Source organism: Rutilus rutilus (genome assembly GCF_951802725.1).
Source record: "Rutilus rutilus genome assembly, chromosome: 19".
Classification (NCBI taxonomy): domain Eukaryota; kingdom Metazoa; phylum Chordata; class Actinopteri; order Cypriniformes; family Leuciscidae; genus Rutilus; species Rutilus rutilus.
Window position 1 is genome coordinate 24,136,354 of NC_140232.1, and position 25,739 is coordinate 24,162,092.

The 25,739-nt window shown below is 36.7% G+C and overlaps 1 protein-coding gene across 2 annotated transcripts in view; it reads right to left on the minus strand.

Annotated features, from left to right (window-relative positions):
• itpr3 (inositol 1,4,5-trisphosphate receptor, type 3) overlaps window positions 1-25,488 on the minus strand; it is a 30,094-nt gene extending 4,606 nt beyond the window's left edge. The window contains exons 1-50 of one of the 2 annotated variants that reach the window (XM_084388900.1): window positions 25,072-25,488; window positions 23,999-24,069; window positions 22,960-23,081; window positions 22,666-22,752; window positions 20,598-20,756; window positions 19,269-19,367; window positions 18,908-18,991; window positions 18,536-18,682; window positions 17,724-17,819; window positions 17,605-17,643; window positions 17,332-17,471; window positions 17,120-17,219; window positions 16,329-16,489; window positions 16,036-16,177; window positions 15,757-15,918; window positions 15,405-15,577; window positions 14,266-14,385; window positions 14,003-14,185; window positions 13,540-13,791; window positions 12,963-13,107; window positions 12,490-12,634; window positions 11,992-12,185; window positions 11,793-11,913; window positions 11,249-11,303; window positions 10,983-11,148; window positions 10,569-10,736; window positions 10,405-10,482; window positions 9,540-9,659; window positions 9,322-9,444; window positions 9,011-9,211; window positions 8,466-8,717; window positions 8,132-8,257; window positions 7,923-8,048; window positions 7,313-7,433; window positions 6,949-7,130; window positions 6,481-6,629; window positions 6,257-6,365; window positions 5,644-5,694; window positions 5,380-5,467; window positions 4,995-5,170; window positions 4,737-4,899; window positions 4,138-4,286; window positions 3,470-3,670; window positions 2,167-2,277; window positions 1,985-2,080; window positions 1,802-1,903; window positions 1,353-1,439; window positions 1,167-1,247; window positions 368-560; window positions 105-227 (exon numbers count right to left, since the gene is read on the minus strand). In XM_084388900.1, coding sequence (XP_084245026.1) covers window positions 105-227; window positions 368-560; window positions 1,167-1,247; window positions 1,353-1,439; window positions 1,802-1,903; window positions 1,985-2,080; window positions 2,167-2,277; window positions 3,470-3,670; window positions 4,138-4,286; window positions 4,737-4,899; window positions 4,995-5,170; window positions 5,380-5,467; window positions 5,644-5,694; window positions 6,257-6,365; window positions 6,481-6,629; window positions 6,949-7,130; window positions 7,313-7,433; window positions 7,923-8,048; window positions 8,132-8,257; window positions 8,466-8,717; window positions 9,011-9,211; window positions 9,322-9,444; window positions 9,540-9,659; window positions 10,405-10,482; window positions 10,569-10,736; window positions 10,983-11,148; window positions 11,249-11,303; window positions 11,793-11,913; window positions 11,992-12,185; window positions 12,490-12,634; window positions 12,963-13,107; window positions 13,540-13,791; window positions 14,003-14,185; window positions 14,266-14,385; window positions 15,405-15,577; window positions 15,757-15,918; window positions 16,036-16,177; window positions 16,329-16,489; window positions 17,120-17,219; window positions 17,332-17,471; window positions 17,605-17,643; window positions 17,724-17,819; window positions 18,536-18,682; window positions 18,908-18,991; window positions 19,269-19,367; window positions 20,598-20,756; window positions 22,666-22,752; window positions 22,960-23,081; window positions 23,999-24,069; window positions 25,072-25,163 — 6,631 coding nt within the window. In that variant the 5' untranslated portion in view covers window positions 25,164-25,488. The remainder of the gene's footprint in view (window positions 1-104; window positions 228-367; window positions 561-1,166; window positions 1,248-1,352; window positions 1,440-1,801; window positions 1,904-1,984; window positions 2,081-2,166; window positions 2,278-3,469; window positions 3,671-4,137; window positions 4,287-4,736; window positions 4,900-4,994; window positions 5,171-5,379; window positions 5,468-5,643; window positions 5,695-6,256; window positions 6,366-6,480; window positions 6,630-6,948; window positions 7,131-7,312; window positions 7,434-7,922; window positions 8,049-8,131; window positions 8,258-8,465; window positions 8,718-9,010; window positions 9,212-9,321; window positions 9,445-9,539; window positions 9,660-10,404; window positions 10,483-10,568; window positions 10,737-10,982; window positions 11,149-11,248; window positions 11,304-11,792; window positions 11,914-11,991; window positions 12,186-12,489; window positions 12,635-12,962; window positions 13,108-13,539; window positions 13,792-14,002; window positions 14,186-14,265; window positions 14,386-15,404; window positions 15,578-15,756; window positions 15,919-16,035; window positions 16,178-16,328; window positions 16,490-17,119; window positions 17,220-17,331; window positions 17,472-17,604; window positions 17,644-17,723; window positions 17,820-18,535; window positions 18,683-18,907; window positions 18,992-19,268; window positions 19,368-20,597; window positions 20,757-22,665; window positions 22,753-22,959; window positions 23,082-23,998; window positions 24,070-25,071) is intronic. The other variant, XM_084388901.1, reaches the window with a different exon arrangement.
• Window positions 25,489-25,739: the final 251 nt, after the last annotated feature.

Sequence of the window (25,739 nt, forward strand, 5' to 3'; positions counted from 1 at the left end):
TCCAATAGTTGTGTGCTTTGAAACTTATGCAAAATGTAGCATTTATTAATATAAAACAATCAATATTCTATAGCTACCAACAGGTAATGCACACATGAACATACCAGGGCGACCAGAGTCATGTGGGTAGAACAAAGCGATAATAAGATTGATGAACACAGCCAGATTGAACGATATGGTGCCCCAGAGAGACATTCGGCGAGAGAACCAGTACAGCACTGGCATGCCTAAAACACACAAACATCTCACTAAACCTGGTGTAAAGCTCCTTGCTCATGCACATATTTGTAGACATTTGTACTACCATTATTTGGGGTGTCAGGTCTTTAGACACTAAGCCACACCACACCTCAGGCCCAATACTTACTGCGAAGTTTTTTCTGCCATTCCATCTCGTTGTGCAGGAAGGAGGTCTGCTCGAAGAAGTGTGTGACCTTGCTGCCTTGCTCATCCTGCTCTGTGGTGGTAAACACACGGAACTTTGAATCCTCCGTCAGGAATTCGCAGATAGGGTGAACAGGAAACACTATCTGCTCCATGCTGCGGTCCTCCCGCACAATCTGCAAGTGACATACCGATTATTTCACAACTTCTCAAAATTACAGATTCATATTGATCACATTAAAGGTTAACCAGTACCATAAAATGTAATTGGTGACATTAGTAGAGCACAAATTACAATTCGGACAGACACAAAACAATAACAAAAGCACTAAGTAGAGTTCGTCAATGACGACTGCCTGATGGCCCGGGGCTAGCTTAAAAGACGCTTGGGACACTGGGTTTATCATTTGCGTGTTTTTAAGCCTTGCCAATTGAAACATTCAAGTGCAAGAAGTCGAGAACTTGAGCGCACTTTATGAGAAGTTTTGTACAGTACAGTAATATACAGTATTGGGATCAATGTGTTGTCCTGCTGCTGTCTGTTTTTAATGTTAATCAAACAACAAATCATTCTTGACTGAATAACTTTTGTAACTTTAATAAGGATTAATCTTTATTTAATTTAAACAGTGAAGATTATATGCAGTGTTATTTTACATTTGATTAATTAATTCGATTTCTGTACCTGAAAACTAGACCTACCTGAAAAACTTTATTTATTTGTGATACAAACTGTGTGTATACACAGACACACATTTATGTTTTTTTTGTTTTTTTATTACCTCAATCTGAGCAGTTTGATGGTCATAGTGCTCTAATGGATCCTCCTGTTGCTCCTCCTGCTGCTGCTTGTTCAAGTTGAGCTGCAATAAAAACAAGCAAAAACTCAAAAACAGAAAATTCCAGACAAATGCATTTTCTAGAAAATATTACAAATCTGCTTCATAAAAGTACAGTCCATAAGTTACCATAGAGGAGATGCTTTCCTCTTCTTCCTCTTTTGTCTTCTTTGGTGGTTTAAGCAGTGTGATGAGTGATTTGTTGTGTCGTGCAAGCTGCAAAAAAAAAAAAAAGTAATATTAAATTATTAATAAATAAACAATTACATTTCCAAATTTTATATATATATAAAAATATAGAATAAATTATATATAATAAAAAAAATGCTTAAAAAAAAAGTTATTATTAAAAACAATGAAATTAATACATTTACAAAAATATTTAAAAATCAAACACACACATACATACACACTTTTATAAAAATATTAATATAAATATATAATAAATTAAAAATTAAAAATCAGCTCTGCACATCAGGTATTGGAATAAGTAAGACAAAACAAAAATAATCAGTAGCGGTATCAGTTAAAACTATTCTCAAAATACAACAGTATGACATCATGATGCAGTGGTCCACCTGTAGAGCCAGGATGTAGATGTTGTGTCCAACTTCCCGTGGGGATACTTCTCCTAACTCACAATCATTCTCTTGCTGATAAGCCTTTTTTATCACCTCCACCTAAAGACATACAACACAGAACTGTTAAAATATTATTTCTACACTTCATACACTTAATACACATGACATAGCCAGACTGACCAGTTCTCGGGGTCGAAGGTTAAACAGGATCCTCTCTGCATTCTCACTGTCATGACGACTTTCCATCAAAGCGAGGAGCAGCTTAGAGGCATTGTCCTGACAATAATCGCATATTTAGTTATAGAGAGTTATGAAAATTATTTTTATGATTAAAGCAGAGACTGAGTTTGCATCATCTTCACCTTGAGCTGGAGCACCAACTCCATACGGTAACGACAGAGAGGACTGATATCATTCAGAATCAAGGCTGTGATGATGTCAATGCCATTGCACTCGTGAGAGACAATGCATGTCTTTAGAGACACAAAAAAGGGGTTTCATGAAACACAATTTTTTACAGAATTAAACACAACGTTTTGCAGATAATTTGACTCAGTCAACAAAAATGATTAAAAAAAAAACTATCAGCTTGTGTGTGTTTTAATGCATGGTCAGTAAAGCTCTTTCATATCTCCGGTTTCGGTTTTGCATATTAATGATTCATTTTATAAATAAGTACTTAAAAGGATAAATTTCATTTTCACGCCGTATATCCCTCTTTCTTTTTTGGACCACAAAAGGAGAATTATTTTTTTATTTTTGAAAAATGTCCCGCTCGCACTCATCTATATAATGTCAGTGAATAGTGACCAGCATCAAGCTTATTAAAAAAGATGCAAAAGTATCAGAATGATCCCATGTGACACGTGCTGTTTATTCTAAGTGTTCTGGGGGTATACAATAGGGTTTGGTGAAAAACAAACCGAAATATAATATATTATTTAATCAAAATCCTGGCCATTTGTCTTCTTCTCTACTGCACATTCATGTGACTCTGTTAGCACCACAGTGCACTCTGACTCACCCAGAAAAAGCACACAAGTTGTAAGAAATCAAGATTAATAAAACACAACATGAAATACGATGTATTACAAATATCTGTGTATTTTCTTCACTGAATTGAATATCTCCAGACTGGAAATCTGGTTGTCAGATGTCAATCAGAATAACAGTTGACAGATAAGAATGTGATAACTTCTTGGTGCGACGAACACAACGGATATATTCACAGCAGAGAAGTACGTACATGGATTGGATTTCTCACAACTTTTGTGGTTTTTCTGGGTAAGTCAGAGTTTTCGTTAAATAATACATTAAATTTCAGTTTGTTTTTTACCAAACCCTATCGTATACACCCAGAATACTTGGAATATGCGACACGTCGCATTGGACTATTCTTTGATACTCGTGCTATTCTCTGCGATTATATGGACGCACACGAGGGGGAAATCTTTTTTTTTATTCTTCTTTTGTGGTCCAAAAAAAAAAAAGAAGGGCATATGGCATTAGAACACCACCAGGGCGGGTAAATGATGACTTCATTTTCATTTTAGGTTGAACTATGCTTTTAAGTACTAATTAAGCACCTTCTCAGCCATGGATTAATAAAAGCATATATGGCCAAAAATGTTTTTATATAAAATAAATCCAGTATTAGCAACTGACCTGGTTCTCTTGGCATGGTCCCTGGCAATACTCTGTGAGGGTCTCCAGGGTCTGTGTGATCAGCTCCACGTTGTTCTCATTGATGTAAAGGCCCAGAAGACCCAGCCCTCCTGTTGTACTGCCACACATGATGTCCAGAAATTGGAGTGTCTCACACACCAGGTTATAGTTTGTTTTATTGTTCTGACAGCGAAGAAAATTCTAGAGCAAAAAATAGGCAATTTTTAACTGAACAAACAGTATAATTAAATGGCATGTAAAATAATAGTAAAACAATACTACATTTTTTATTATTTAAATGATTTATTAAGTAATACTTCATACTAAAAAGACACACCATAAAAATGGGGTTAATCATTAATGTACAGTTGGGTCCAAAAGCCTGAGACTACACTGAACATTTGAGATTATTTTTTAATCCAAATCTGGGAATAAACAAAGTTATAGGACATTGTAGTACAAAATTAAGAAATATAAAAAATTATTCACCATTTCTAGGTAACTAAACTATTTTTGACCCTGAGCATGTAAACTACTTTGCTCTAAAGGTCCAATTTCCAGATTCCACTGAAGCACAAGACTCTCTTTGGATCATTCTCTAATCATCCTAGATGACATGATCATCTGATCTGATTCTAAATTGATTGTTAATCTGGGGTTGTTCAGACCTGAAGGTCCTGATTATGGTTCTCACAGAGCAGCTGTAGAAAGCGCAGGATGGGTTTCATGATGGTGACAGAGGGGCCCATTTCTGTTTCTACTTCCTGCTGCTCAGGTTGATATGAATACTCTGATTGGCCAAAGGAAGGTACTCCACCTGAAGGAAACCACTGTTAGAGCCAGCAATGTATGTAGATTGACGGTACGGATCCACTTGTCTGTGCGACACTTCTGTCGCGCCGCACTCAACTTTATTCCAATGGGTGACGTCAAGCGACTTTAACGCGCCCGCAAAGCATCCCGGGAAGGCGGCACTGCATTGGAAAAATGCCCATCTTTATGCAAATGAATCCGTTAAACGCGACGCGACTATCCAATAGAAGAAGAGCACATGGAGACTAGGGGAAATCATGAGCCGCTGGCTCAAAACCACACCCATAGCGGTAAACTTGAGGAACGCCCATCAACGTACAAATGAGGGGAGGCGTCGCGACACCACGCTTCAGTCATGTCTCAAAAGTGGATCCGTACCGTCACTTGTTTCATTTATTAGAAATGCATATTGAATAAATCAGATGTCGCATTCAAATTATTTTTTTTAAATTACCTGTCTCTTGATCTTTGTCATCTTTGGCTTTATTGGTCATTTCCCCCACATTCACAGAGATGGAGGATTTGACGTCCATCTGTGCATTCTTCATGCGGTCATTCAGCACTTTAAAAAACTTCTCTGACTTGTTGTCTCCCATCATGAGTTTGTAGAAGGAGTTCTGTTATAAATATGCACAGGAAACAATTTACATAGAATAATGGGTACAATTTGTATGACTATAGCTAAATATTTTTATGACTAAGGCTACCCTACCTGAATCTCTGTGTTGCCTCCTTCTAGCAGACAGATGGCGAGCTGAATGCTCTCCTGGAAGATCTTCTCGTTCTTACTGCTGGTCACGAGGTCTGTGAAAAGTTTGGTGCCACCTTCTTTGTCCAGACGACACTGTAATGTTGCGACTGCCAGCCAGTCTCTCTCTCCCTCTCCACCTTAACATACACAGACACCATCATTTTACACAAAACATATGTAAGTCCAAAAGAATGTTTGTGCTGATCAATCAAAAGTCAGCACTCTAGCTCGTGTGATATTTGTTAATTCTATCCATTTTTCATTCATTTAGTTCCTTTAATATTTAATTGTAAATTTAAAGTTTAGAATATAAATGTAAACTTTAAAAGCATTTTTTAAAAATTACCTCCTCCGTGTTCAACAAGCTCTGCTTTTATGTTCTTTTTGTTGTTGTAGAGGTAATTCTGGAGTAACACCTTTCTTAAGGCAAAGCCCTGCAAAAGACAGCATTGATTTAATAGATGCTCACTGTTCACACACACCCTTACCCATCTAAACAGGGGCTTCCTTTTGATATTCATTGTGAAATTAAACCAATAACAATCACTACAGAAAACAAATTCTAGCCCAAAAATAAACCAGAAGGTTTTGTTTTTGGTTTTTTGCTAACCTCTGGAGATAGCACAAATGAACATTCTTGGTTAAGAACGGTCCACAGCATCTGCAGAAAATAATTTCCACCCATTCCTTAATTTGCTAAATCAAAAGATAAACTTCAAGTTATGCAATTCCTTTAGGGGAAGGTTTTCTCCATGTAAAATGTGCAGTAACAGTGTCTTCATGTCTCTAAATGTTACTGATTATTTAAGAATATACCTTAAATCTTATCTTACTTAGTATAAAATAGATTATAAGGTTTATTCTATTACATTTAATATATAAAATATACCATTAGAATATTAAGCAAAATTAAGAATATATATTTTGTTTTCATTTTTAAAATAGGATAATTTACATTTGAATGAGAAATTATTAATTACACTGTGATATAATTAGTATTATTATCGGTAACATTTTACGATAAGGTCTCATTTGTTAACATTAGTTAATGCATTAAACAAACTAGCAATAAGCAATATATTCGTACAACATTTATTAACGTTTGATAATGTTAGTTAATAAAAACTTTCATGTAGAAGTATTGTTCATGTTAACTGATGTAGTTAACTAATGTTAACAAATGAAAACTTATTGTAAAGTGCAACCTTATTATCTAATCTCACCTTCTCGTCAAAGTTCAGATCACGAATGAGCATTTCCTGTAGAGTTCTGAGGACTTTGATACAGAGCTTCTCATCTGAATTCATGAGGGCCTTTGTGTGTTGGATCAATCTGCACAGAGTAAGAGGAGTGAGATGATGAAGGCACACACACTTACAAACAGTAATATTGCATGATGCAGTATAATCTCTGTTTATTTGACTGATCCCAAACAGTTTAGACTCACTTAGATATGAAGCCTCCTGATTCACAGCGAGCTCGAGCATCTGTGCCTTCCAGGAACAACAGCTCAGGCTGGTGCAGCACATCCACCAGCACTGACAGCTCTGCATTAACCAACGGCATCACGCGCATCTCCAGTGTGTTAATGATATCCTGACAGCAGTGTTATAGAAACATTAATACATGCATTCATACACTATTGTTGATAGAAATAAGACCCAAACAAACTATTCAAGCATGAATTGTGTTGAATGCTTTACAGTCCAGTGGTGTCATACAAATTTTTTGAAGGTGCTCAAGGCAAGAGCGTAGTGTAAGATGGCCACAGTATTTTTTTTATACAAACACCTACCTGGCAACTTAATTTGTGAAAGATACAAATGATTTATTTTGGAAGTCACATGTCTCCAAAATCTGAAGTAGTTTGAATGGGCATGATGCTTCTTTTTCAGACACACGCACGCACACACACCTGTAGTTTCTCAATGATGTTTTTGTAGTCCCAGGGGTTGGTGGGAACAGCAGCCCGTGTGAGGCGTGACAGGTTTTTGCTGTTTTGGCTGGAGCGGGACAGTGTGAGGGCGTTACTGTGACTCAACATTATGTTGACGTGAGCCTCCAACTCCACTGGCAGAGGGATGGAGCGACCTTTTGCTGTATGGACAGTCAGGTAAACAAATAAATTGTCTCGTCATACTTTAAAATCCTTTACTGTATATGAGAACTGAAACTCCTGCCACAATTTAGGCTTGTAAAATCCATTTTAAATCATTTTCTTTCTTTGTTTTTTTCTCCCTTAAAATTTAACTATTGTCTTATTAAACAGGTTGACCTACTCGTCACTGCCAAAGTTCGGATGCATGACTCTACTTGGACTTTTTGTTGTGGCTGCAGCCAGGGACAATCTAACAGACGCATAGTAGACTGCAGCAGCTGTTTTACAGTGGTGTGATGAGCCTGAATGAGACAGAAGAAAGAGAAAATGAGAAAGAGAAAGAGATTAGGAAAATTAAATGTGATCTGATGAAATGCCGGAAAAGTATTTTTTATGTGACACCATGATATATCAATAGACAATATATCTGTTGTCATATTTATCTTATTAGTCCTTCTGCAAAGTTATCTACTAATCTACTAATAATCATGCATTTTATTTAGAGGCGCCTTTCAAAACACTCAATGACACCTTAATTAATGACATAAAATACAAGACAAAAATAACTCTGATAAAGTCAGATTTACACTACTGTTCAAAAGTTTAGGGTCAGTAAGATTTTTTTTTTTTAAAGAAATTAATACTTTTATTCAGCAAGGAAGCATTAAATTGATCAAAAGTGACAGTAAAGACATTTATGTGTTTGGGCCCTAATAATCTGTGGAACACACAATGAATAAAAGTGGATGTGGCAGAGAACAGAAATAAGACTAAGACAGATGATGCCTCACCTCTGTGCTGGTGCTGTTCTCTGAGAAGGGAGAGCTGAAGAAGGCAGTTACAGTGTCTAAAACCACCTGAATCACGTACTTCTCCAGCACAGGGTCTGACATGCGTTTCTCACGGTTGGAGCACACCTGGAGTTCAAATTAAACCAAGATAAATTAACGCCACTCAGTAAAGCACATCTTATCCAGCATCAGTGGTACAATGGACTCACCCTGGCCATATCTACAGTGAAGCTGTCAAACAGCTTCCAGATGTGGTTGCTGGTGTAGATCTCTTTCATCTCCACTTCTGTGTCTACATAGCAGTGGTTCACAAAGTTTACATAGGCAATTTTCACCTGCACAACACAGAGGAGATTCCCGATTTTTCTGATTCATAACATGCAACAGGCTTTGGCTTTTGTTTGCAAAAATGTTCATGCTATAAATTCTACTGTAATCAATGAATTGACTCTTGCAACACAGCAAACAAAAACTGGGAGGTTGAACATAATCCTTCCAGCCAAAAGAAGAGCTTTCATTTCACGTCAGCCATCATGTGATTACCTCTGTGATACAGTCCTCATGTGTGATTACTTTCACCATGTCCTCTAGGGGCAGCAGAGATGTGCACTTGATCTCGGTGTAGACGTTTTTGCCCTCCGCGCATGCAGCCAGTAGCTCAACCAGAGAAATATGGTACCGTAGAGGGCTGTCGTCCTTCACTCCTTCGCGCGACTGTGTCATCAGATCCACCATGGTGTCGAAAGATGTGTCATCGTTGTAGAAGACTACCACATCATCGCCTGCACTTGTAAGCTAATGGTGAAAACAGATGTCATCTGACTGTATCTACCACTAGTTGGACTGAATTGACATTTCCTTAAAATCATTATATAAATGAGAAATCTAACAAAATACATTGTGAAAAAACAGTAAGCACCTTGTATAACATACCAACCCATTAAATAAATAAAAAACCCTACAACAAATGGTCTCCAAAATATATCCATTTTAATTCAGCACTGGGTTTTTTTATTTTGTTTATGGTTCAAATGAATACATACTGTACAATAATTCAAGGTTGCTTTATTTTAGTCACAATCACAAACCTCAGTCATGATCATGTCTTGACATTTCTTCACATATTTTCCCTCGGCCTTAATGATGGTGTGCAGAAAGTTGAGGTACTGAATGTGCCGGCCATGTGTGGCGAGGCAATGGATAAAATGATGCAGCACAGACTCACTGATCTCAGAACAGAGCTGGAAATTATTACTGAAAATGTTCTGCATTGTTTCTGCCTCTAGGAGCTGAGAGAGAGAAAACAAAAAAACAGAGAACAAACACACAATGAACAAACATGATAAACACATTTGGGTATTTCAAGATGGGTTTTTTATCCTCCATGCTTTTCACTCACCCCAGGTGTGAGAAAGAGGTGGAGGTGTTTATGGAGGAGAGTCTGATTCTCCAGATTCCCTGTGCAGAACTTCTGCAGGAACAGATGCGTGTACTTGATGATCTCCAGCATTTTGGTGTCATTCTGTTAACAGAAAAACATTCAGGTGTTTAGGGACAAGATCAAGACCTTACTTAAGATCTACTACAGATTTTATCTGCTTTAAAAAGACCACAAACCCGATCATAGGAGATCTGCAACAAGTCCAGCATAACTTTGTGGGCGCCCATGTTCTTCAACAGCCTTTGTTGCTTCTTAAATACACCTGAACTGCACATTTTATTCAAACGCTCTAGAATCTGGAGATAAGATAGAAGATTTAAATATTGTTTTCCATCCAGCTATGCCATTATTTTGCATACACATTTATATATACAGTATATTAAATACAAAATATATATAAAACATATGTAATTGTGTATACAAAAGTCTTTAATAATATAATATAATATAAAGTTTGGGGTAAGTAAATTATTCCAACGTTTATGATAAGTCTCTTATCCTGACCAAGGCTGCATTTTTTTGATCAGTAAAAACAAAACAAAAACAGTAATATTGTGAAATATTATTACAATTTTAAACAACTTTTCACTATTTTAATATATTTTTAAATGTGATCTATTCTAAATTTAAGCTGAATTTTCACCAGCCTTTACTCCAGTCTTTAGTGTCATATGATCCTTCTGAAATTGTTCTAAAATGCTTATTATTATTATCAATGTTGGAAACAGTTGTGCTGCTTAATATTTTTGTGGAAATCATGATAAGTTTTTTAAGGATTCTTTGGTGAATAGAAAGTTAAAAAGAACAGCATTTATTTGAGATAGAAATCTTTTGTAACATTATAAATGGCTTTACTGTTACTTTCGATCAATTTAATGCATTCTTGCTGAATAAAAGTATTAATTTCTTTTTCAAAAAAAATTTGTTTTACTGACCCCAAACTTTTGAATGGTGGTATAATATAACGTTTCAGACTGTTGGTTCCCACTGTAATAATATAATATATTATTTATAAACAGAGAAATAAACCGAGAACATTACCTCTTTGACATTCTGGTAGCTTTCATTGCTCTTTTCAACCCTCTGTTTCTTTGTATCTGTCTCCTCGTCTGGAGACACCTGCATGAAAAAGAAAAGAAAAATGAGCTACTTTCACCTAATTATTCTATTATACACAATCCCACATCCCCCAGTGCATGACTCACCGGTGCAGCCTCTTTTTTGTCTTTCTTATCTTTCTTCCCATCTCCCCCAGAACTACCTTTTTTAATGACCCAAAGCTCAGACTTCTCCACCATGGTGCGTAGAAGATCCAGATCTCGTTTTATGTGTTTGTAGTTGTCAACATCCTGAGTTGAAATGAGGAGCTGGACCTGAAGAAAACAAACATAGCAGGATAAAGAACTGACATCAGCAATTGTGATCTTAAAAACTGATTTTTTTTTTTTTTTACTTTTGTAGCAATGGAATTGTAATTGGCACATAAAATGTGAATTGTATGGTTGCACATCTGAGAATAGGCTTTACCTGCAGATGTTTGACCTGAGGGTGTCTAGGCACATCTTTTTACCAATAAAAGCAAGTTGTTTGTATATGTTTGAGTGGGCTGTACACTCTACCTGTTTAAAGGTGTGGAGGACTTCTTGTCTTTGACTGAAATGCTTGAAGAGCAACTGCAAGGCCCCAGAAACCAACGGAGGGTAGTCGTGCATAATGAGGTGGATCAGAACACGCAGAAACATTCGCCCCCCTTCATCGTCCACTTCCAGAATGCTGTTTCCTTTACTGTACGGTCAGAGGTCAATGAGAGGTTGTAGGTCACAAGCACTGTATTAACTTTGATGAATTGTAATGTGAAAATATAATTAATTGTTCATTAACACACCCAATTCCAAACATGGCCTCTGCCTGCTCTCCAATGTGCTGGAGGTTGATGGAAGCTTTTAAATTATTCAAAAAAATAAAAAAATAATTAGAACGCACAATTAGAGAGCAAATTCAAGTATGACTACTACTAATCTAAATTTAATACGATTTAAAATGGTCATCCATTAAAGGTGAAGTGTGTTATTTCTGCGCCACTAGCACTAACAAATGGAACTACAAATGTCAAATAATTTGTCCAAAATACACACTAATAGATGTCTTGCATAGTAAGTGACAGGAGAATTCCACACTTCATCTTTAAGGAATTCATTTTAAGAATCAAGAAATTATGAAACATTGCCACTCTCACCAGAACGAAGCTCTGAGACAAACACAACAGTGAAAAATAGAATAGAGGGATTAGTTCACAGAAGAATGGAAGAATTGTTGCTATGTTGTTATTTGATTATAATGTTATTTCATAGATTGTTATTTGATTAGCAGGTAGGTTCTGACATTCATCCAACAGTTTCATTTGGTACATTTGTCTAAACATCAGTTACCCTCATGCTCCGTATGATGTGTTGCATCCGCATCACCCATTGGATAGACATCCACAAACTCCTTCTTGAAGACGGAGAGTAGAAAGGAAAGCCGATAGTCCAGGCGCACACTGAGGATGAACTGCACAAAACCAGAAGTTTTAGATCTTGCCAGCACTGACAGCACAAAGCTGTTGCCAACTTCTTCGACAGCATCTACCTGTAATATCTCCAGGATCTTCAGTTTGGTGTCCATGACAGTTATGTCCTGGGTGTCAATGCTATCTTTACTGCCAGCCTGGCTGTCTAGAGCACCAGGGCGACCAGGGCCCGAGAAAAGGGACGGTTTCCTGTTTAGCACCATGGTGGACATCATCTGACCCATGCCATGAATAGAGCGCCTGACGTTCTTACCTAAGAAGAATGATTTATGAGTTTTGACACTGGAATTCTAGCAAGTTTAATTCTGTCATTGTGAATACAACACAAATTATCAATTTATTCACAAAAAAAAAAGGATTAAATTAAACTTTAGGAGACAAATTATATAACTTCAATAACAATGCACTTCAGCTAATAATCATTATTTTAGTATTTTTTTTGTAAAATAATGAGAAAAAGTAGAAAAGTATGAGAAAAAAATAGTCATCATCTGGAGCCTTGTGTTCATCTGAACCACACAAGATATTGAATTGTTTTCTTGTTCTTGAATACTAACCACTTCCATCATCACTAAACAGTGGGTTGATCGTAGCATTACTTGGAGTGCAGTCTATGATTCCCAGAAGAGTACGAGTTAACCTAAGGAGCTCAAAAAAACTGTAGAACCCAAAGTAGATGAGATGTCTTGCCAAGCTCACCACCTACAAACAATGTAAATAAAGCAAATATTTTAATGTGATTTGGAAATATTAGTATCAAATATGTAACATATACATGTTTCACAGACAGTTTATCATCTGCAAAAATTGCTTGACATCCAGCTTTCCCTCTCTGGACGTAAAGGGTGGAGCTTGAAGGTCCAGCCACACCATAACCCTACCCATAACCCAATCCCTAAACCTTGTCTTAGGTCCAGCTACACCCATTACATCCAGAGAGGGGGGGCTGGATGTAATTTTGCTTTGCAGGGAGGTGAGCACCACTTGTGTCATCTTGACCATTCATTTTAATAACAATATGCAACTGTACCTCATATGTTAGCTTGTTTTTCTCCTCATTGGCAAATGGCAGGTCATCAATGAGAACATTGTTGAGGTACTCTTCCATAAAAGCCATTGTATTGGCAAACTTGTTCTTTTTATTGTCTCGTGAGTAGTCCAGGTGAGAGTCATAACTATAACATAAAACAGCAAACACCATGATTACACTTTCTATTTAAAATTCCTGACAAAAAATGTATCACAGTTTCCACTAAAATATTAAGCAGGACTACTGTTTTCAGTAGTAATAAGAATAATAAGATAATAATAAGAAATGTTTCTTGAGCACAAAATCAGCATATTAGAATGATTTCTGAAGGATCATTTGACACTGAAGACTGGAGTAATGATGCTGAAAAAATCACCATCACAGGAATAAACTACATTACATTAAAATACAAAACAGTTATTTTAAAATGTAATAATATTTCACAAAATTACTGTATTTACTGTCATTTTGATAAAATAAATGCAATCTTGGTAAGCATAAGAGACTAAAAGTATGCTTTAAAAAATACACAATAGCAAGTCATATATAATGTGATTGTGTGGGTATGTGAACACACTCTTTGATGCTGATAGAGGTGGGGATCTCGGCCCACAAGCGAGCAAACTTGATGGGTGTCACAAGCTCCTGAGGGTCACGGTCGACGTGTGCATGTAGCATGAGTCTACAGAAAGACGCCCGTAGGTCAAAGGGAAGAGCCTCATCCATCATACAGAGGGAAATCAGCTCCACATCCAGCTGCTTTGAGATCTCATCTATGGCCAGATACTGACGATCGAAACACATTCGTGCAAATAGTTTGAGCTGATACCTGGGGCAAAAAAAAAAAAAAACATTAAAACAATTTGTATGGATGTAAGTAGAAGATACATTTTTTTTACAATAATTGTCCAGCAATGTTGTTATAATTAAAAATCTTCTTCTGTTATTTCCACGTCTGTCAATTTTTATATAGTACAATCAGTTAAAAAAAATTTGTATACGTTTTATTGACAACAGTAGTTATTTCCCTTCTCAAGTACCTGTAATATGTCAGCACATTTTCGTCATGCACATTCCCTTGGCGGGCCTCTTGGGCAAGCTGTCGAATGCTCTTCTCATGGATCTCATTTTCCTTCTCAGACCAGATCAGCCAAACTTCATCCTCCTCTCCAAATTCTTCCATGTACTCAGAGGTATGCTGTGTGTCCTTAGCGGCTCGACGCCTTCACAAACACATACAAAAAGTATTCACACAAGCACATAACCCAAGACAGACACACGTCGTGGTTTTTTGTAGACTTACTCGGTTTTCATGAGAATATCCTGGTTCTTGGCATCCAGCACGCATTTACAGATCAGCTCTTGAGTAACTGGGATCGCTACATTATTGGACACACACAAGTCTGACAGATAGTCCAGAAACCTGGAAACCAAAACAAACAACATGTAACAAGCATTTACAGACAATCAGATCTTGTCATCCAGATTTTGTCATCCATGTGCTCGCAATTATGTTATTTTAACATGTCATCCATGTGCTCCCCACCCTCCCAAATATTTGTAATCAAATTACTAAGCAACCACAGAATGGAATCAGGCAAAATAGCATCTAACATTTTTAGTTTTTGTACTTGGAGCCCCGCAAGACCCATATCTAAATAATATACAGATGCGGCTTATATGTCACGTTTTCGCTCGTAATTTTATGAAACATGCTCCTATCTTGGAAAATGCACGTAATTATTTACAGCAGATTATCAGGATTAAAATGAGTCCAAAATCAACATAATTCATTTTGATTACATTCATGCTATCACCACAAAATTTTATCCAGATGCAGTTCACATGTAGGGGAACTTTACCAAAAAAAAAGAATTGTCCTCCTACCTTATTTCCTTCCTGAGTTATTGCATGTCAAATAAGAAAGATATGTAAAATTATAATAAATAATTTTGTTTCGTCTTTTATCAGCAGTTTCTCATCATGAGAATGTCCAAATGTAATGAATTATTTTGCCCTAAAAAATTTCTAAAATGTTATCTATCAAACAATACCTACCTTTTCACTTTCCTTTGCAATATATTTGGAGTTATGAGTCTTTACTTTTGTGTATGTCACTCAGAAAAAAACAACTCTAAAAATGCCTCCAGGGCATAAAGGGTTAAAGGTTCCTATTTTTGTTTTGGAGGTCTCCTACAATAGATTGCATTAAAAGCATTAAAGGTTTCCGCCAGTCTGCTCTGCTTTGATTGGTCAGACGGCCCAGTCTGTGATTGGTCTACTGCTTACAGTGCATGTCAGAAACAAAACGCTTATAACCAAATCTGAATTTCAGCTCCAGAGGCTTCCTCAGCACTTAAGTGCAAACAGTAACGATAGCGTAGTTTTTTTCTGTTAGTGGATTTCCAGTTCTGTGAGAAGGTTGGTGATGGAAACACTAACCTGGGCTCCCTGTTCTTACGGACCAGACTGACAAAGGTCTCCACCTCGGTTTTAGTGATGTGTTTTTCCAGCAGTTTGCGGTTGTTGTGTAGCAGGGCTGTGATGGTGTCCTCAGCCAAAATATCATAGCCAATCTGTGACTGCATCATTCCAAACTGCTTGGCTATGTGCTCCTATAAGGCACAAGAGAAAAATGGCTCATAAAATGAAGAACGGCCTATCTTTGAATGCTGTCTAGAGGCTTTCTCTAGTGTGACAGAAACTCTGAATGCCATTTAACCATGTAAACATTCAACATCACTGCTTTTTGTAATATGTGTTACAACCCCTTTGTTAGTATGAACTGGAGTACCTGATTCTTACGATAGTCTTCCTGTGAGTGACGCAGCACCCTGTAGCACAGTCTGAGCATGTACTGATAGGGGGCGTATTTCTGGTCAGACAACTCCTCTAATGTCAGCAGAGGAGGCTCGGTGCCCCTCTGTTTAAATGGTGCTTTAATGATCCCAAATATCTAAGCAGAAAAATAGACAGCAAGATTGGTTTGAGGAGTATGAGCATAAGATAATTTACTAAACAATACATTTCAACTGTAGGCACGCCATATATTTCAAATTGTTGAAAAGCAGACCTGTTTAAGAATGTTCTGCTCTCTCATAAGTTTCTGTCTCTCTCGGTTGGCCTTGTTCATCGTCACTTCCAGGGCAGGCTGGCCATTATTAGACTGATCGACGACAAAGAAAACCACATCCTCCAGCAGTTTAATGGCATACCTGAGCACAGAGGACACACAAAACTCTGACAACAGGTTTACATTACAAGTGTTTAAAAAAGTAAATCCACAGCAAGGATCCAGAACAAAGTATAAAATCTCAGGCTGAGACTCTGGTTTGTTGCTTACAGTATGTGTCATGTAAACTCTACCTTCTGTCATTAGGACTGGGAAAACCAGAGTTGAACTTGTCGACTACGGTGCTCAACATGAGGCTGGCATCATTGGCAAAGTCTAGATCTCTAATCTCCATGACTGGCACAGAGACGATGGCAAAGGCTTCTTTGTCCTCTTTAGTGGGGCAGGTGCCCAGCTAGCAGAAGGAGAGGACATACAGTATATATATGCATCCTTGCATTCAGACAGTAACCAAATGTATAATGCTACACAAGTTTTCTATTGCAAATAAGTGCTGTTCTTTTGAAATTTCCATTCATTTAAGAATCCTGTGAAAAATGTAACATGGTTTTCAAAAAAATATTAAGCAACATAAATGTTTTCTACAATAAAAATAAGAAGAAATTTTACTTGAGCACCAGCATATTAGAATGATTTCTGAAGGATCATGTGACAGTGAAGACTGGAGTAATGATGCTGAAAATTTACCTTTGAAGTCTCAAATGTATATAAAAAAATGTTTTTACTGACAACAAACTTTTAAACTGTAGTGTAATACAATTAATAAAATAATACAAATTGTGATATAACATAGTTAGCAAATGCAGAGTAAAAAAAAAAACCTTCCATAAATAAATGAATAAATGAATAAAAATGAAAGCTGTAGTAAAACAAATGATTTATGTTTTAATTATACCCGTTTTAAAATTGAGTTAATGAATGAAGTCAGAATTAAATGTTTCAGATATAAATATATGCAGAATTCTTGACATGAAGTAGTTATGGTCAAATAGATTGTACTATAGGTACTGAAATAGTTTTTCACCATTAATCGAATGGGCCTCTCCTCATCGATATCAATGGGAATGTTGGTGCTTTGGATCCAAGTGTTTGTGCACAGGTGACGGAATCGAACATAAGAATTTCTGTTGGCAGTCGAGAAGATGAATATTTAGGGGGTAAATCAAGAGAAGTCCTTCTACCCACAGAATGCAACAAGACAAATAGAGAGAGAAAGTAAAGCATATAATTAAATACCTTGGCACAAATGAATCAGTCTTCTGCAATGTGGTGGGGTCCAGCTCAAACAGAGAGGCTATGTCATTCCCATGAGGCACTGCTACAAGCTTGTATTTTATCCTTTCTCCAAGGCTTCTCTTGATACGGCTACTGTCCACCTATGGACAAAGTACCAGTGACACACTCATTTTTTTTTAACAACTCCTAATTAAAGTTTTACCAGAAAGCTTTTTCCATCAGTGTTATCATGCCATATAGCAACAAGTCATACAGAAAATGCCATTTACCAACCTCTATATCATTGATGTTTTCTTTGTAGCCTGGGTTCTCCTGCAACACAAATAAATCAATAAATAATTTTAATATTTTTAAACCATATATCAGATTTCTATAAATGTGAAGGGTTTTACCTCAGCAGCAAGATAATTTCCTGTGGCCAAGTGTTTGAATCGGTAGAGGCTGTTCCAGTGTCCTGCTCCTCCACGACATGGATCATGGTGAACCACCTACAACAAACAAGCAAACAATCATCATGTCATTATGAAAGCACCTTTCCACCTCAAAATAAAATTATTATTATTATTTTTTTAATAATTAATCCTTCATATTATATAAAAGATTGAGACAACAGACTTCTACACGTATCATATTGCATATTGCAACATAATACATAATACGTTGCAACGTCTACACGTAACATATTGCAACACATTGCATGCTATATGATACATACATAAAAGTATAAGAAAATAATAAATAATAAACAGTTATTATATTAACTTTGAATACATCTATTTTGAATACATTACTAAATATAACAAATATATTTGTATGTATGTATGTATGTATGTATATATATATATATATGAAGAGTTCAGATGCAAAAGCCTCTAAGTGCCATCTGAAAATGTCTTCTAGAATGGTCATTTTTATCAAGCTCGTATACTTAAGTTCTGTAATTTCACTTAAATGACAATTAATAGGTAATTTTCATCGCCATTTAAGTGAAATTACTGAACTTAAATATACGAGCTTGATAAAAATGATCATTCTAGAAGAAAATTTCAGATGGCACTTAGAGGCTTTTGCATCTGAACTCTTCATATATATATATATATATATATATATGTCTTCTGAGTTTCAGCCCCTACACACTTCCAAATCTAAATCCTACCATTAAGTGCAGAAAATCTACTAAATTAATGAATGAGGTTACTCTTACCTCCACCTCCCATAATGCATTGGAGCTGGTGGCTGAAGTAGCAGACTGACGCAGAGTTGTGCGCAGGAACACATGGAGTTTTGCCTTGTACTCATCACAGGTCAGAAACTTCTCCTGTTCTGCGTGGAAGAGTCTCACCACATCTCCCTATGCATGAACAGAACAGTCATCCGTGACTTTTATTATGAAATGTCAACATAACTGGCTTGCTTTGGATATATAGCATAAAACTTGATAAAAATGTGGCTACGATGTATGCAAAAGTCGAAGGTCCCACATGTGTGAACATGCAATAGTATTTATTTTAAAAGCAAGCAAAATAACAGCGTGGCTTAACTACAGCACAGGTTTGTATGTGTCCATTGCACTTACTCCCTTAAGGACTTCATCTTTGTGGTCACTGAACATCATAAACAGATTGATCTTCCAGCTGGTGTTGCTGTTCACTGAGTTGATCTGTAGGTGGCAGTCTTACATTATAAAAAGACAATGGCACGCAGCACTCATTTCAGCTTATTCATTTTTCTTACTTTTCTTTACAGAGCCATCACTAATCTCAGACAACAAATACATGTTGGAGATGGCTGCAACAGCATGTCTCAAGTTAAACCACAAGTAAATGTTTCTAATAATCATCTGGACTGCTTACAATCACCCACAATCCCTCGGGTCTACTTCACAGTCATGTTGACAAAGAAAGGCAAACTGATCACGTTTTCTTGAACATGCCCACCTCTTTGCACCCTGGGTGATCAGGAAGCTCATAACTACTGGCATGGAGAGGCTGTCCAGCATTTACAGGATTCATGATCACCTTATCTCCAACTACCACCTGAAACGGAGTACAAACAATTCAGTGAGAGACTTAATATGACTGTCATGGCCGCAGATATCTGAAAAGCAAATATGTACATCTCTATCAGTTTACACAAGGGGGAAGCAATCTACAAACATTTAAACACGGATTAGCCGGGTAAACCTGTTTAAATGTGTAAGAGGATCATTTGCATGCATTTACCTAACTTTGTGAGCTTGTATGTGGGCTATGTGCATGGAGTATTTGTGTCAATATTTGTATAGACTATGATATGTAATTAGGTTTGCAGGTAAATGCAAATGCCTTTAAAGAACAAAGGTGTTTGTGTATAATGTGTCATGGTTATATTGCACCCAAAAAACCACATAAAAAAACAAAATATTTTGCATAAAGAAAGTGGAGCTTGTTTGAAAAGATCATTTAGATTTTTTTTGCATTGAATTTGTGATATTTTCATGACAATTAGGTACATATTCCCTTCAAATTCGGATTAAAACTCATCCAGCTTATTTATTTTGAGTCTCACTACTCTCTAAGACTTTCATTTAATAATCAGTATTATTATGGTGTAGGGCCTCCTTTTGCTGCCAATACAGCATCAATTGGTCTTGGGAATGACATATACAAGTCCATCACAGTGGCCAGAGGGATTTTGAGCCATTCCTTTTCCTGAAGAGTGGCCGGGTCACTATGTGATGCTGCTGGAGGGCAACCTTTTCTGATGCTAGACGTGCACCAACAATCTGTCTTCTTTTGAACTCTGATATGTCTCCCATTATCTTGAGTGGATTGCAATATTGTATATACAGCTGTGCTATTGCTCTGCTAATTCAATCTTCACAGTCCGGACCGCTCTTACTGAATCAGTGAAGATTGGTCACCAGGCCACGAATATATAGGTGTGAAACGTCCAACACTATATTGGCCAGTGTTTCAGTTTCATTGTCCAACCACTGTAAATGCTTAATTGAAATAATTCATATATTTTTATAGTGGTATATTATTTTGTGTGTATATTTTAGACAGTGGTGGTGGGTAGGGCTTAATTGTAATGGAAATAATGTCATAATGCAAAAAAAATATTCAAAAAATATTCAACTTTATGCAAATCTCTTGGTTTTTTAATGAGATTTTGGAGTAAAATATGACCCAGACATGTTCTTGACAAGTTTCATGAGATTCACCCGTATAGCTTGTTAATATTGTGTGACTGTTGAGTAGATTGTATATGTATGTGTTAATTACATTGTCTCCATTAGCTCTGAGTTTCCAGAAAGGCTGAATAAAAAGCCAGGAGCCCTCATTCCCCGTCCCATCAAGAGTGACACGCATAGCGTTCTTCTCCAGCAACGCTGGGAGACGCTTATTCACCGTCAAATACTTGTTACTCTTCATGTGTAGGAGCTGAAAACACAATAGACATTTATTAGAATAAACATTTCTATTCTGTATACTCTTTTTATTAAATACAAAATGGACAGTTCAGGATTGCGAGAGCCACACAAGTTGTCACTAATACAATATGTTACTTGGAAAAAATTATAATTCACCACTGGCAATATGAGCTTTGAATAAAACTTGGCTGCCTATGCGGTAAACAGATGAAAAAAAAAATGAAATCTGTGATACCTAAATATATAAAACCGAGAAAAAGGGCTGTTGTCTTTCCTTTCGCCAAATAAGTAGGAAATAGGTAGTAAACCTTCAACAGCCATAATGCACTGGGTACGTTGCCGTCCAAGGCCACTCCCAGTCAGCTAAGGATACTCTTGACCAGCTTGAAATACCACCTTGATGCTTAAGTAGGAAATCCTTCTGAGCAAACTTTTAATCACAATGTCGACATGTATAGTTCCCAGGTACAAGAATTCAAAGAGTAAATGTTTGGCGGGATTGAGTTATATTCGGTTTCCAGTGAAGGATCCAAAAGTGTTGTAGGCAGTGGCTAATGGCAGCAAAGAATCGTAAATATGGAGAGAACACCTCATTGTTTGTATCCTCCATTTCAAACAGGATGACCACAAAAAGTATTTGAGCTCAAACGGGATAGCTCAATATGATAAATGAGTTTGGTCAAAAGTAATCTAAAAGTTACCTTAAATGTGTAATGAAATGGATTACTTTATTAACTATGTTATTTGGAATCAGTGATTGATTACAATTAGTAAGTAATCTACCCTAACTTTTAGATTACTTTTGACTAAACTCATTTATCAAATTGATTTGAATAGGATAATATAGTACCATATTTATATAAAAAGTCTGTCAATACAACTGTCCATGGGCAGGGATAAAAAAAAAGAGTTTTTTTTACGAAAGCCGGCAAACTTATTTTACGGCAAACTTATGCAAACAAGAGTGTTGGCTGGATTTCTAAGCAGAAGCTGTAACCCACAGGAATCACAGGGTATGGGAAGCTCTTTTTTATTTTAGGATACCCTATAGTATCAGGAAAAGGGCCTGTTTCCTATAGTGCGGCATAACTGTTGGCACATTATCTGTAACTGACGTCACTAACAGGGAGGAAACACATTTCTTTTTGCCTTTTCTGACTCAGATAAAGATGCGCGGGTATAGTTGTGACTCCATTAACAAACTCTGCATGTTAGTTTGACTTTTTCTGCCTTTAAAAGTCAACATAAAATCGAAAGTGACCTTTATGTTAATTAATACACAAACTGTGCAAAATTCATTCATTTTCGGCTGACGTTACCAACCCAACTCCTCTTGTATACATACGTACAGCACCATCTCCAGACAAATAGACTGACCCATTCTTATCCGGACCACCAATTTTCAAGATCCAGTCAATTCCCAATACAAACATTTAAATCCAGCTGTACTTATTTCCACTGTAAAATGCATCATATTACATAAGCATGTGGACTTGAACCTTTGGGGGGGGGTTTAGTTACAAAGTCACATAACTCTTTTTAGAGTCCATAGTAGGTGTTGCGCCTTGAAACGCCTTGAATGAAATGCATGATTACTTTGGGTAACTAGGATAACTCCTAATCTTTTGTTTCTAGAAACAAGGTTTATGGCACATAATTGCACAATTCTGACATTTACTTCTCTATAAAAGGGCTTAAATGGTTTTAAGCTTAGGTCTGACAATCTGGACCAGAGTGCTGTTTGATAGAGCTTAACTCCTGGTTTTGAAGGTTTTACTATAATAATTAAACGGGGTAATGATGTCCTGAAGAAATGTATCCATATATGGAGAAAAACATACTTTCACACATTTACAATTTTTACAAACACATTGACTGATAATTAACAGGTATTATTTTTACCAAATGTGAGTTCCTACCTGAATGACGCTGCCGTATTTCACCACATCCCCGTGAACCTTCTTGTTCTCAGCCTCATTCTGTTTTTGTTCCAAATTAGCTGCATGCTTTGGTACGAGCAAAAACAATACAAAAACATTATAATTAATAACAAGGAAATGCAAGCAGCTCGAAGTCTCAAATTTCAAAGTATGTAATGCATCCAAGCATGAATGATGAATACATCAAATTCTTCTTTGCTTACAGCTGTAATTAAAAACCAAAGGCAGGTTCTTCTCCATGATCTAAATTCATTCGAATTGTTTGTAACTTACTTGCAATTTCTGAAGAAGCACCATATCTCCAATCTTATCCTTCTCATGTTTTGCTTGTTTAGCCTTCCAGAATTGTTTCTGGGCAGAATATCGGTTCATGGGATAAACCTTAAAGAGGCAATCTAGATCAAACAGAACAATTAAATAACATTTGTATCAGCCAATTAATTTCTTATGTGTGGCTGTTTTTGGAGAATGTGATTCAAACACTTCGTAGACACTGTTCTTGTGGGAAGAATTTTGGGAAAGTAACAAAGAATATTGACATTTTACTTTCATAGAAAACAGAGAATAAATTCTTTTGTATTCATTAATTTGATCTCAACTAAACTTCTGAATCACCTGCAGATCAGACCAACGATGGTTTAAGGGTTTGGTGGGTTTATGGTTAGAGGTTATCTCTCTGCATCATGACCCAGATAGTACAACATACAGTATAAATAGCAGCTTGCTAAACAGCTTGTATCACACCAAAGAGGGTTATTTCACAAAATGACTGACTACAATGTTCATAAACTACAATGACTGAAATGTTTCTTTGGCAGCTTACTGAAATTAATAAATGTAAATTGAAGTTGAAAAATTATCAAATACAAATAAATGAAAGTGAAATAGAACTAAATTAAACTTAAAATATAAAAATAAAAGCTAATTCAAAATTTTACATTAGAAATTGTATCAAAATAAAACATGTAAATGAAATATTGATTTGAGTTGGAAAAGTCAACTCATTTCACGCACAAAACAAATGGCCTAGCAACAAGAAAAACACTGCAATAATATTACAATATTCCTTTATATATCATTATTATTAATAATCTTAACAATCTAAGTTTTTATAGATACAAGTTAGGTAGCATATTTAGCTCAAATGTAACATGTCTTACTCTTTTTAAGGTCTCTCAAACTTCTAGCTATTAGTCAAAGGTTGTACGTGCAACTGACCAGTCAGAATCAAGACTTCCAAAGAGCTATGCAATAATTATTCTAGAGGTACATTAAGCTGTGTGAAAGATTATTTAAAAAAAAAAAAAAATACCTCTGAATTTTTTGGGAGGGTTGTCTAGATCTCCACTAGCTGGCTCCACGACACAACGGTCATCCACCAGCCTGGGAAGGTAAACACACACACAGAGTCATCTCAATAAATCAATTCTTCAAAAGCCTTTGAGAGGCACATCAGTATCAGTGGTCATAAAGAATTATGGGTCACAAATTCTAGAAGAGCTTCATTCCTAGCCTGGAGTGTGAATGCCCTTGTTTCTAGACACTTGTGGAGGACATCCTGCTAAATATTTTAAAATATTAAGTCCAAAACGCTCTGCAAAGATGCTTTAAAGGTCTAATTATATTATTTATCCATTATATTTGGCAATATCCCAAGGGTAACCTGCATCTAACTATAGCAGCCTTTGAGGGTTTCTAAGAAACAGGCTAAAACATGTTTAGGTTGCCAGGCCAGTTCAATAAGACACTCAGTCTATCAATCAGAATGACTGAAATAGCCCAAGGAAAAACTGGATGCCTCTGAATGCGGTTTCAGAGAGCCATTCCTGCATAACATTTGCCTCATCTATTCCATCTATTTGTTCTTGCATCTGGCTTGTATCCAAAACAGGGGTGGTATTTCCTCCTGACATTAAAACAATAGTAATGGTTTGGGCTGAAAAGTTCATACAATGAGAATAACACTAAACAAGTTTTTTTTTTTTTTTTTTTCATGACTAACAGCTAGGCTTCATTGTATATTTCAATTTTAAATTGTGCTTATATATATGATTCACAATCTAGGCTGTTAACTTACTCTGCAACTTAACTGCACACCTGTGTGCAGCTCTTTCTCTTTGCAAACCATAAACTCTAACACATCAAAGCGAAGTGTAAAAGTAGTACAACCAACCAGCAGACAAAAAGAACAAAGCTTGCAATCTCAAGACTAGAAATACAATTTTATTTAACAAACAAATAGATTGGTGTGAAATTAAATTTCAAATTGATGGCTATGGTTTACTGCATTTCAACTGAACATGTAAACTGTGTTTGGTGCAGGGTCTTGGGCTGAGGTGAAGGCAGGCAGGCAGGAAGACAGAGAAGTCAATGAAAGACACTTACCCCAGTGTGCTTATAAAACCATTGACAGTTCCTTCTGCATACAGCGAGACAATGTCCCCTATATGCAGAAAACTGGACGCTGAATCAGACATCTTTGCTGTTTAAAGCGCGCTGCAGTGTGGATGCTTCAGTTTGATCTTTAGAAGTCGGACACTTTTCTTACAGACGCTTCCTGATACAGCGGGTGTAGGCACGAGCTTCACCCACAGTTGAAGTGTAAATGCATCTCGGTAGAGTTGAGAATCACGCAAAGGAAAAACAACTGCAAAAGTTTAATCCCTGGTTGGATGTGCCACTGGGTATATAGAACACAGAGGTCCGACAAGGAGAATTGAGTTGTTGTTGGAGTTTTGCGGCGTACCTGAGGACGAGGTCATAGTGCTTCAAACCAGGAAGCACGCGCAACTTTGTCAAGTCAAAACACGCCTGTTACAGGGGAGGGCACCGCGTGGAAGAAAACAGAAGACGAGAGCGAGACTCGCTAACACCCTCTCGACACTGCAAGCGAGCGACTTGACAGAAGAGAAAGCTCACAAGTAAAACAATGAATGAGTACAGAGAGCTTCATATAGGCTATTATCTAGCCTATCCTATATTGTTATTATTGTTCGCGTAACCCTAGTGCTGCTCGCGTGGCTGTCAACACATTTTTTGTTTGTTTTTAGGAA